We start from the raw sequence: 12,012 nt of genomic DNA on the forward strand, positions 1-12,012 counted from the left end.
CCTGTGGGAAAAGTCTAGCAAGACATTTGGTTCTAGGGTGGTTGGGAATGAATAATAAATATCAGCATTGTTATTAACCCGATAGCATGAAGGCATAAGTGTGCTCATTTTTTCTCCAGTATAGTGTTGTGTAGTTTTCTGAAAAAGTTGGGAAAAGCCTGGGCAGGTGGGAATGGATGAGAGGTAAAAGCTCAAGAAAAATGAGGAAAGCAGTGAGCAACAGAATGAAGAGCAATTGTAAAGGAGAAATCGTCATCTGCAATCAGCTTCATGGTATTTGTTTCGGGAATGGTGGGAAGGAGAGAAATGGGCTGTCACAGGGTTTTGGCTCAGCTGAATTGCCCATCTTCAAGAAACTACATGGGCTGGTTGGTGTTGGCCACCATTTGACGAAGAGAACAAATGGGTGAACAGAATTTCCTTCTGAAAGGAGTGGGGGAGGATTTCTATTGAACATGGGGGGCAGAGGAAAGCATGGTTAATCTGCTGCTTGGTCTATGGAAATAGAGAAGTAGATTAAATATTATTTGTACATCCTTTTCTCTGCTGTGTGCTATTACTCCTTCCTGTCTCCACTGACTCTTCAGATCATCTCTATCTTTCTTTCATCGTTGATGCTCAAACTCCATATATATTTTGAATTCCATGCTTAGCATGAAGAAAGGCAGCAATCCCAAATAGTAACCAAACATTTGTACTGTTGTCATGTTAATTATGCATTCTACAGATCCCCCACATTTAATACATAATTTTTGTGTACAGCTGTTCTTTGATGCTGGAAGTAACTCTGCAATAATTAGCTTGGAGAATGGGCCTGAAGTGAGTGGTGATGTTAAAGTCAGATTTGAATCTAATGGGGTAAGCTCATTTAAATATTTATTATTCTACAATTTGTGATAAAAAATAAAACAAAACGTACAATATTTTTCCTTTTCAGGGCCTACCAAAAGGTTATGATGATTGTCCATTCTACTTTTGGTTCAACACATCTTTCATTGTAAATAATAGGTACGGTCCAATTACAGTTTTTTAAAAATAAAATACTGGTTAATACCAGCCATCAAAGTGCAAGCTAACCATTGCAAATAGGTCTTGTATAGTTTGACAAGTAATGCAGTTTGTCTGAATTTATTTTGAAATTTACTTTCCAAATTTCAAATTGAAGATTTAAACTCATTTTGCACATAAACATATACCTGCTTCATAATTCTCTAGAAAGTCTGCTCACAGTGGGAGGAAACAACCCAAGTTGTACATCTAATCTAGCATTGGTTATTCCTTGAGTAACACACAAAATGCTGGGGGAACTCAGTGGTATAGCAGCATCTCTGATGCAGAATAAACAGTCAACATTTGATCTGAGACCCTTCTCCAGGAAGGGGCAGATCAGATTAAGGTGGGTGGAGGGAAAAGAGTAAAAATTGGTCGGTGAGGGGAAAGAAAATGGGTGGGAAAGGTAAAGAAAGGGCTGAAGAGGGAATCTGATAAGGGACTGTGGACAATGGAAGAAAGGGAAGGAGGAGGGGAACCAGAGGGAGGGAATGGGCGGGTTAGGAGAAAGAAGGTAAGGGGATCCTGAATAGGGAATGGAAAAAGAGGGAGGAGGAGAAGGAAGTTGAAGAAATTATGTTCATGCCATCAGGTTGGAGGTTACTCCCAGGCAGAGTGAGGTTTTACTTGTCCACCTTGAGTTTGGCCTCAACATGGTCTCCTCTACTATAGACATGTCAGAATGGGGAGTCAAATTAAAATGGGTAGCTACCAGGAGATCCTACCTTTCACAGCAGACAGTGAAGGTGCTCGACCAAGTGGTCCCCCAGACTGTGTCGGGTCTCACTGATGCTGACTGTTTATTCCCTTCTGTAGATCCTGTTTGACTTGTTGAGTTCCTCTCACATTCTGTTGTTCAAAATTTCCAGCATCTGCAGGATCTCCTGTGGAGTTTTTTTTTGGTTATTCCTTGACAATTTGCTATAATGCTTGTCATATAATCAGCTGGGGCAGAGGTAGGGAAGGAAAGTTCACCCCACCCAAAAACTCTATTTGCATACTGAGGTGTTGGAATTGCTATTGTATTGTAGCAGTGCCTCAGTCAAAATCCCACTTTGTCTATAATGCTGAATAACAGACCCAAAGATATACTTCTATCTTTGCTTGTAGAATTCAGTATTGATTTTAAGAGGTTGCTTTCAGTTAAAAGTATACCAGCAAAATGCATTAATTTGTTCTGCTTGACTTTGCAAGCCGGAAGTTTGTAAAACTATTGGTTTGCTTTGAAAAGTTAAATATAGGTTTGTCCCCACTGCAGAGTATTTTTCAAAATTACTAGTACCGCTTGTGTTTGTGTCAAGGACCAGCAATTATCAAACAGATCCTCCTTTTAAAAGTTAGCATAAATAAAGTCGTAACTGTAACAACTAGTATTGTCTGATCAAATTTTGCCAAAGCTCCATTATTTCATTTTAGTAATGTACCTATTATGTATTCCAGACTCTGCTTGTCCAGGGATGAACTTGACAACCCCCACAAGCCAAAAACCTGGAAAATCTACAGTGAAAAATTTGCAGTTGAGGTGAATTTTGATGATCCTGATTCCAGTTAAAATAGTACCACCTCAGGAACAGAATAAGCAGAGAACGACTCCAGGCAGTTTGTAATGTAAATATTATTTTGGGAGTCTGGTACTGCCTTCAGTGGGAAGGAGGGGAGAGACAATATTGTGGAAACTTCTACTTGCTGCAAGATATTCCAATTTAAGAACCTTTTGTACTGAAAGGAAAAACTATTGGAAAATGGTCAAAGTCATTGTTCTGGTGTGGCAGCCTACCCTCTTGATGTCGAACCTTTTTCAGCCTATTTTTCCTTAAGATTGCCAGTGTCGTATTTACCTCAAAGAGGGTTGATTATCAGTGATCCCAGGACTGGATTAGATTTTTTTAAAAAAAAACTTTGATATTTTTACCTGTCCAGTGCTTTCTTTTCTGACGAATATGAACAATCAGCAATGTAACAACAGCATTAATAAAATACAATTTTCCCCCCTGCCCCTCACCCTTTAAGCTGATTTTAAAAATGTTTTGATTTGTCCTCTGACACCAGGCGCCTGAATGTATTTTATCCATCACTGTGCTGTATTTGGGCAAAAGATTCCAACCACAGCACTGCACCTGTGGATGGGAAAGGAGCAAGAAGCCTGCACAGTACAGGCAGCAATGTAATTATCCTACTAACTGTGATCTAACTGTTTATATTTGCTTAATGAAGTGGTATTTCTGTCTGCTACAAACCTTGAGCCTAGGTCACATTCAATGGAACTTCGTAAATTTCTTGTCTGATTTCTAGCAAACAAAAACATGATTGTAGTATGGGTGATAATGTTTGTTCAACTGTTATAAAAATGCATCTACCACTGTAGAGTTCTTGAATTTCTCAATAAATAGTAAAATACAGACATCTTAGTTTGAGATTTCTCCTAGCCATTGTAGCAGCTATTAGTTGATGTTTTTTAACGGAATTGACATGTGATATTGTAACTTGATAATGTTTACAGAAGGGTAAAAGGATCCAGTTCCTGCTCTTCCCCTACATAAGTAGATGCTACATTTGGGAAGTAGGACAAGTGTAATAGGTATGTAATATTTTTTGAATGAAGTGATTAGTTGTGCTTCTCAATGCAAAACTGTATTTGGCACCTTGCTTGTCTGGCCTAGAGCTTCGTAGAGTAAAATGCACTTTGCACTTGATCATTCTGACATTTAAGGACAAACTGGTCAGGGTCTCATTGTGATGAGGGGTTCAATGAACTTGTTAACAACCGTACACAGTCCTAAAAATAAAGACCTTGAACACATCATCCTACTACTTTTAATATCATTCATTTTGGAAACAGGAGTGAGGATTGGCAGCTTCCACATTTAGACAAGTGTAGCAATATAACTACCTCATTGTTACCTGCCCTGTCTTTTCTTAATAATAAAAAACAAAATTGACACTGTTTCTCTTTCGGCTTGATTTGTGATATTGGATTTTTAGGCTTCTCTTGTCCACAGGAAAAAGGTTTCTCAGAACTTAAATACTTTTGAATCCTTATAACATGTCAATTTTGGCAGTAATTAAGTGTTTCAAATTTAAAGTTTAGTTGCTTTTGAATGAATCCAGTTCCTGCCAAGGAATTCCTTTCACAGCTACTTCCATGTAGAATACCAAATATCCAGTTTTAATTTTTGGATGGGGCCCTAATATTTCAAATTCAGCACAATCAAATTCCTGGGAGTAAGGCATCAGTCATTTCCATAAAACAGCTCAGTTTCTCATGTAGTCCATCATAGCTTTCCTGCTCATTTCATAAGCCAGAAACAGTGCACCATTGGCAGGGAATGCACGTATCATTGTTGGTGTTAATCCAGAATATATTGCTTTGATACCTGGGGGCAAAGAAAAAATACCTCCTTTACAAGTGAGAAATAACATTTCTCACATACATATAAATATAAAACTATGCAAGCAAGATTCATCACATTTAGATTCTATTTAACTAAAAACCTAATGTGTATTAATTACAACTAGGATGAAGTCTTTTAGTATCTATCACTCCCTCAAGCTTATCTCATTTCTAACTCCATACTCTGTCCTCCTTGATGGTCAACACTTTAGCTCAATAATGTAATTCCCAATTTTGGTCTCTACAATTGAAGCAAACATCTCACTCTTGGTACGCAGACACTCAGCTGGATGTTTTTTTTGTTCTTCCTCAAATTCATGATCTGATTTTCTTACCATATTCATCTACCACTAATCATTCACTTCAATTGAACTGTCTATTTTAATTTTGCATCTGATTCAGCCTCCCCTCGGGGCAGGGGTGACCAACCTTTTACATTCCATGTGTCAATTTTCTTACGCACAAGTTCAGATGTGTTTCTCCCCACCCCCCCACGTACGAGTTCTATATTAACATTTTTTTTATACAAGCGTTGAATGGGGGTACAAGAGTTGTATGGCTCATCTGAACTCGTGTGGAAAAAATTGACACATGGAATGTAAAAGTTTGGCTACCCCTGCCTTAGGGTCTTTAGCAAATCTGTCCATGTTGATAAACTTCAACTACTTGAAGGTACATTTTGGCATCCTACTGTGAACAATGTACCAACCTGCTTAGACTTACTGTTTAAACAGTAGCCACCCACAGCTTAAATGTCAAGCTCTGAAATTTTTTCTTTCATTAAAGACTTCTGACTTTTCCAAATGTAATTACAATATTTTGCTGAAAGATGTCAAGCTAACTTGTCTAGAGGCTTCAATCTTATAGCATTATGTCCATTTGCTATTTTCCAATATGTTAGGACTATTTCAGAATCCAAGGTATTTTGGAAGATCATTGCTTTTAACAGGTGCAAGTTTCTCACTGTTACTGGAAATTTAGATCTCCTTCCACTAGTAATTTTTAATATTTCATTTCTTCCTCAAAAACGAGTTTGTTTTTGAATAGCTCTTGCATAGCTAGATAGATTTCAAATTGTCCTGCTAACTAAATTTTCAATCAGTTTATTTGAGCATGCTTAAACTAACTTTGTGGCTTTGCTCCTCTTGGCATGATGCCAATCTATCCAATCACCTTTCAGCAGTGGGAGGATCACTCCAGTGTGATCCAATAGAAAGTTTTTTTTGGAGAATTTAATACTATAGGCAAACCACTTGTTCCCCCCCACCCCCCCAAATTTTTGGAGCAATCACTACATATGGAAAATTCTTTCATTTCTAACAATTTTGAACGGCGTACAAAATTCTGACTTGATCTGCGATTGCAAAAATATTATATTTAAATATAGCCTATCCCTATAACATGCTGATTCTTCCCCAGGCTAAGTTTAAGACCTATTTTGCAATAACTTTGCTACTAGTTTTTTTTTTGTATTGTTGTTTAGGGAGAATCTATACCATTAACCAGCATTTGTCCTTATCTGTACCCATACAGCTATGGTCAATGTCAAAGAGAAACTCCTTGCTCTGCTCTTGTCGTCCTTCATGAATGAGCACGACACCCTTTCTCCCTGCCCTCCCTATATCCCCTCTAATATTGTCATTGAGTTGTTCAGCAGAGAAGTCCCTTCAACCCAACCAGTCCATCTAAGTTAGTTCCATGTTCAGTGTTTGGCCCATATCCCTTCAAATCTTCCCTATTCCATGTTCCAGTTATCTTAAATATTATTAATATACCTGCCTCAAACACTTCTGGCAACTCATTCATAGACTGCCCCCTCTATTTTTAAAGAGTTATCCCTTGGGTTCCTATTAATTCTCTCCCCTTGCACCTTAAATCCAAGTTTTCCAAACTGTGGAAAATCGACTGCATTGACCCTACACGCCCCTCATTCTTGTAAAAATCTACATCTCATTCCCCCACAAACTCCTAGAATGCTTACCCTGAATAACTGCCCAACAAATCCTCAAATCTTTTCTACATTCCTTCCAGCTTAATAGCATCTTTACTTTAGCAAGGTATTGAAAACTGAACACAATCCCAACTTACAATGCCCTAACTGCCGAAAGCCAGCGTGTCCAAAGCCACTTTCACCACCCTGTTTACCTGTGAAACCACCTTCAGGGAATGATGTATTTGTACTCCTGATTGCCGCTCTCCTACAATACTCCACAGGACCCAACTGTTCACTGTGAAAGTCCTACCCTTGTATTCCCACATATATAACACCTCATACTCAGGATTAAACTGTTATTTTACTGCCTACTTACAATATCCTAACAATATGAACAATATCCTAAAGTGATCCTCACTCTTCGCCCTGCCTATGAAAGGTATTTTAATGTAATTACAAACTTACTGACCATGTATATTCTATATAAAGTGTTGATACTGACGACAACTACTAATAGGCTTTGTGCCAACCTGAAGCACATTAGGCACAGGCCTCAGTCCTGTAAGTGGTAAAAGTCCATGAATTTTTAATTCCCAGTGTTTGTGGGGATAGCATGATGACAGCCATCAAACCCTATTTGAATCTTTTTTGTTATGACTGTTTCCCATCTCACTTTGCTAATTATCCAAACTAATGTTTTCTCTCGTATCTGCAAGGATTCTGGATAGCTTTTCCAGCAATTGTTCCTAGAATTGAAGCCCTTTTCTCCCACACCATTGAGCTCTTCAAATCCAGGTTGTTCTGTGTCTTAAATAAACATGTTTTTGTACATGGACTACAACTATTGCCTACTTCCCTCCCACTCATTTCAGTGGCACTGGGGTGTCGACCATCACCAGGCTGGCCTTAAGACAGATTTATTTATCCCTCCTAACTACACCACTTCATTCCAGCCCTTCCTCCTATCAGAATGGTTTCTAGGAGAGTATCTACCCGGTACAAGTCTACACAGGAAGCACAGGCCAAAATCAAAAGGTTCTTGTATTACTGTATCTTCAAGAGCAGTGCATGAAATTATCCATCCAGGAAGCAAACTTATACTTGTTGCATAACATAGGTGATATCTCAAAGTATACATTTGTTCCTAAATCACAATTCAGTTAACTTCATACACTACACCATCTGCAACCAACAGGGATGAGACATTCCTTCAAGGTGTACAACTGATTCTGTAATAGGCTCCTGGCCCACCATGTCTACGCTGACATTTTAATGACAATGCTTGTTGGAAATCTAGTCCCTTCTAACTTTTATATGTTGTAGTTACAATTCAACTATCTCTGTTCAATTTAATTAGGTTTACATACATATTAAAAAAAAAATTTGAAGTGGAGGTTGATAGGTTCTTGATTAGTCAGGGTGTCACAAGGTTATGGGAAGAAGCCAGAGGAATGGAGTTGAGAGGGATAATAAATCAGCCATGAAAGAATGGTGGAGCAGACTCGATGGGCCAAAGGGCCTAATTCTGCTCCTATGTCTTGTGGTCATTACATGTGCTACAGGTAGTATTTGTGGAAGAGGGTGGGAAAGAGTCTTAAGAACTAGAAAGATGATAATTGCTAATTTTTGGTAGAGGTAACAAAAGAAATATTAGATAGAATAAGCTTTATGGGGGGCAGTTATCAGCCCCTGAAGCCTCAAGGCTGGGATATAAAGACCAACAGGGCAGACTATGTTAAGAATGGGGTAAGAACAAAACCAACACAATAACAGGCAGAAATGGCCACTTCTGCTTCAGTGTAAACTTCTGAAAACTGGGGAGTTCAATATCACAGCCAGCAGGCTGCCATGTGGCCAGATGCAAGATGGGGTGTTGGGCCTGGTAAGTGCAAGAACATGGTCAGAGGGGAGAGGACAGCACCAAATTAAAGTTGGGTCTGGTAAGTGCAAGGACACTTACACTGGGGTGTTGGGCCTGGTAAATGCAAGAACATGGTCAGAGGGAAGAGGAGAGCACCAAATTGAAGTTGCAGATAAACAAAAGCTCAGGGTCACTATGAAATACAGGTGATTCATAAAACTCAATCTGCAGTTGGTTTCTCCCCCTGTAGCATGAATGGCATATGTTAACATTGGGTCGGAAGTGAATCATGGCTTCAGATGGAAGGACTATTTCCACAGCTGGACGGTGGGAAGGGGAGATGACAGGATGGGTGTTGCAACGGAAATGTCCAGTACAATGGAGAATGAATGGTGGGGACAGAAGTGCAGATCAGGGACTTGCAGAAAGGATGAGTTATTAAATAGTGGAGGAGGAAAGGATGATGGGAGCTGTGTTGGAATTGGCAGAAACTGCAAAAGATGACATGTTGAACAGAGGCTGATGGCATGGAGGGTGGAGCAAGGGACACTGACCAACAGCTCAAAGCTTCTGCCCATCATGGTAGCAGGGAAGCCACAGCTCACGAGGGAGACGGACATTACAGGAATATCTTTGCTGAATGTCAGAGTAAATGTGACAGATGTAGGAAGTGTGAATGGAACAAGTTCCTTACAGGAAATGGGGTGGGAGGAGGCATAATCCAGCCATTTGAACTCCCACTATACTATAGGATCCCAGACCCAAAACATTAACTTTTCCATCCACTGATACTTCAAATCAGAGTTTCTTTCTTCTCCCTCCAGTGACCTTTCCCCACACACCTGGCTTCACTTAGCACCTTACAGCTAGCTGCTTCCCTTTCTAACCCCCCCCCCCCAACCTTTATTTTGGCATCTGCCCCCTTCCTTCTCAGTCCTGAAGAAAGGTCTCAGCCTGACAGGTAGACATTTATTTCCATAGATGCTGGGTGAGCTGCTGAGTTCCTCCAGCATTGTGTGTGTTGCTTTGAATTTCCAGCATCTGCACAGCACCTTGTCTCTGAGTCTCCAGCAACACCTGCGTTTCCAACAGCTGCATTTCCAGTTGCTATAAAATCGTACACAGTTCACCAAGTACTGTAAAGTGCAGACTAGCACCTGCACCGAGATTCCCATGGGAGCCAGATACTTTGTTTTATTTGTCGAAGTCCATTTACATTCACTTTTGTCACAATTTCACAGAGTGAATCTCTGCAATTCTCCACCCAGACCTTTGTGAAGGCTAGATCATTAAAGATGCTTATAGAAACTGATCAGCCATCATAGAGTGGTGGCAAGAGGTGATCTATTCTCTTGTTATGGTGATAGTCTCTACTTTTCTTACCTCAATGACATTGATCAATAAATCGTTTCTTCCTATATCGCTGTGGGCTGAATATATTGTCTGTTCTGTGACCAACTCACTCTGATAGGTACACAGTGCACGTTTCCTACACTCTTTCAAACTTCCATTCTATATGAGTTTTCTCCCACTACATTTACTCTAGGTTGAAGTCAAAGGGAGAAGGAATTAAATACTGTGCATTGAAATCCATCTAACTTCACAATGATTTGCCATTGATTCCAATAAGAGCCTACAGTATGAACCTGAATGCAAAAAGTCACTCTGAAGTGTAACGGTCAGGCTGTACAAGTAACAGCTGGTTTGTACATATTTGATCATACATGAATGTTCTCAATTCATTCAGCTGCAACTACCCTGCCTGGGCCTCTCCAAAGCCAAGCACCAACCTCCCCCCAACTCTCCAATATCCAAGCATTATCACTAGTACTACAAACGAGAAGATCTGCAGATGCTGAAAATCCAATGCAACATACAAAATGCTGATAGAACACAGCAGGGCAGGCAGCATTTGTGGTAAAGGGTAAATTTTGGGCTGAGGCCCTTCATCAGCACTGGAAAAGGGGGAAGACGAAAGAATAAAAAGGTGGGGGTGGGGGAAGAGGATAGTTAGGTGACAGGTGAAGCCAGGTGGGTAGGAAAGGTCAAGGGCTGGAGAGGAGAATGGACCATAGGAGAACGGGAAGGAGGAGAGGACCCAGGTGAGAAGAGATAAGTCAGAGTGAGGAATAAAATGGGGGGGGGGGGAGGGAATTTTTTTTAAACTAGAAGGAAATATCAACATTCATATTATCAAGTTGAAGGCTAGCAAGATGGAATATGGGGTGTTTCTCCTCCAACCTGAGAGTGGCCCCATCGTGGCACAAGTGGATGTCACGGACCAACATGTTGGAAAGGAATCAGAATTAAAATGTTTGGCCACCGGAAAATTCCACTTCTGCCACATGGCCTGCTGAGTTCCTGGATTACCATGTTGGTGTAAAGAACGAACACCGGAGGGAAAGAGTAGTAATAATCAAACAATTGTGGAAAGAGAAAAAAAGCCCAACTGCAGACATTCAGGAAAAGCTAGTTTTATATGAAAGCTATTTAGCAAGTAGGCAGTACCTGAAGCCCCAGCACTTAACCAGAATAACCAAAGGAGAGTATTTTAAATAAGCTGGTTGGTGCGAGTGGTAAAGAGCAAGATGCTGATGTATTAATAAAAATATTTGTACTTGCCTTCCTTCATAAGAATCTTTCTGAATGTACTGAAGAAACCAGCTTGTTGACCGGCCATTGAGAGAACCTGAATACGTGATTTCACACAGTCAATTGGATAAACAGCAATCCACAAGCAGGCACCTCCAAAACCACCACTCACCATCAAGGGAATTGGACCTTTACGAACATAATTAATGTTTGTTACTTCATATAGCATTAACTCAAAAAATCACTTCATTTACATATTCAACTATTCAGATTACAATGCATTATCAGAAAGTCAAGGTATATCCACAAAGAGTTTAAAACAGTTTTATAACATGCTGTAATTTTATGTTTTATACTCCACGTTCTCTATCTTGGGTTTGATCACCAGAGAACTACACAGTGTCAAGGCACTTCCTTACAGAAGTTAGTGAATCATTCCATGGACGTTGGGCCTTGCTGGCGATTCCACTGTCTCTCAAATGACACTTTAAAATAAAGACCATGAACTTGCCCTGCAGTAGAGATAGCTTTTAATTTCTCCATTCCATCACCCACGGATGTTCCAATATTTTTCTTATTTACAGAGCTAAGACTGGGGTATTTGAACATACAGCACAGAATTTTTACTACTTTCAGAAAGTTACAACACTAAAGGACAACCAAACTCCTGACATTTTCCTTTATTAAATTTGGTTCATTGCAATTTGGTCAATCTAATATTGCAATCTACAGATTATTAAAATTCAGTTTGATATACTTCTGATGTATTAAGGCAGTTTGCAAGTGGGTAAATGATATTTCAAGCTTGGAACAGTTAATAATTTGGAAAGATCAATGCTTTGCACTTTTGCAATAGAGTAGATGTTCAGTGCTAGAATCCAACATTTTCAATTGCTGCTTGGCTGAAAATTTATATGAAATTGGCACAGGATGGAAGTGTGGGAGGATAAATGAGTGGGGGCCTGTGGGAAAAAGTTTTAATATCAAACTTTCCAGATAAGTAGTTAACTAAGGGAAGTGAAGTCGAAAGTATAACATGTAAAATCCAAGGTTTTGCTGCCATCTTTCACAGACTGGTCCTTGAAGTAGTGATGTTAGAAAGCCATCACACTATAACAAGTGCAATAAAACAAAAGTGATATACTTCATATGGTTGTGATTATACTTGTTAGTAAAACCAGGGCT

At 39.6% G+C, this 12,012-nt stretch overlaps 2 protein-coding genes across 6 annotated transcripts in view; one reads left to right on the top strand and one right to left on the bottom strand.

The window, feature by feature from the left end:
* Positions 1-3,647, top strand: part of tpte (transmembrane phosphatase with tensin homology) — a 79,144-nt gene extending 75,497 nt beyond the window's left edge. The window contains exons 17-19 of the mRNA XM_072262849.1: positions 763-858; positions 938-1,008; positions 2,491-3,647. Coding sequence (XP_072118950.1) covers positions 763-858; positions 938-1,008; positions 2,491-2,602 — 279 coding nt within the window. The 3' untranslated portion in view covers positions 2,603-3,647. The remainder of the gene's footprint in view (positions 1-762; positions 859-937; positions 1,009-2,490) is intronic.
* Positions 864-12,012, bottom strand: part of slc25a15a (solute carrier family 25 member 15a) — a 38,876-nt gene continuing 27,727 nt past the window's right edge. For all 5 annotated transcript variants that reach the window (XM_072262851.1, XM_072262850.1, XM_072262852.1 and 2 more), the window contains exons 6-7: positions 10,858-11,016; positions 864-4,424 (exon numbers count right to left, since the gene is read on the bottom strand). In XM_072262851.1, coding sequence (XP_072118952.1) covers positions 4,303-4,424; positions 10,858-11,016 — 281 coding nt within the window. In that variant the 3' untranslated portion in view covers positions 864-4,302. The remainder of the gene's footprint in view (positions 4,425-10,857; positions 11,017-12,012) is intronic.

This window comes from Mobula birostris, chromosome 7 (genome assembly GCF_030028105.1).
Source record: "Mobula birostris isolate sMobBir1 chromosome 7, sMobBir1.hap1, whole genome shotgun sequence".
NCBI lineage: Eukaryota > Metazoa > Chordata > Chondrichthyes > Myliobatiformes > Myliobatidae > Mobula > Mobula birostris.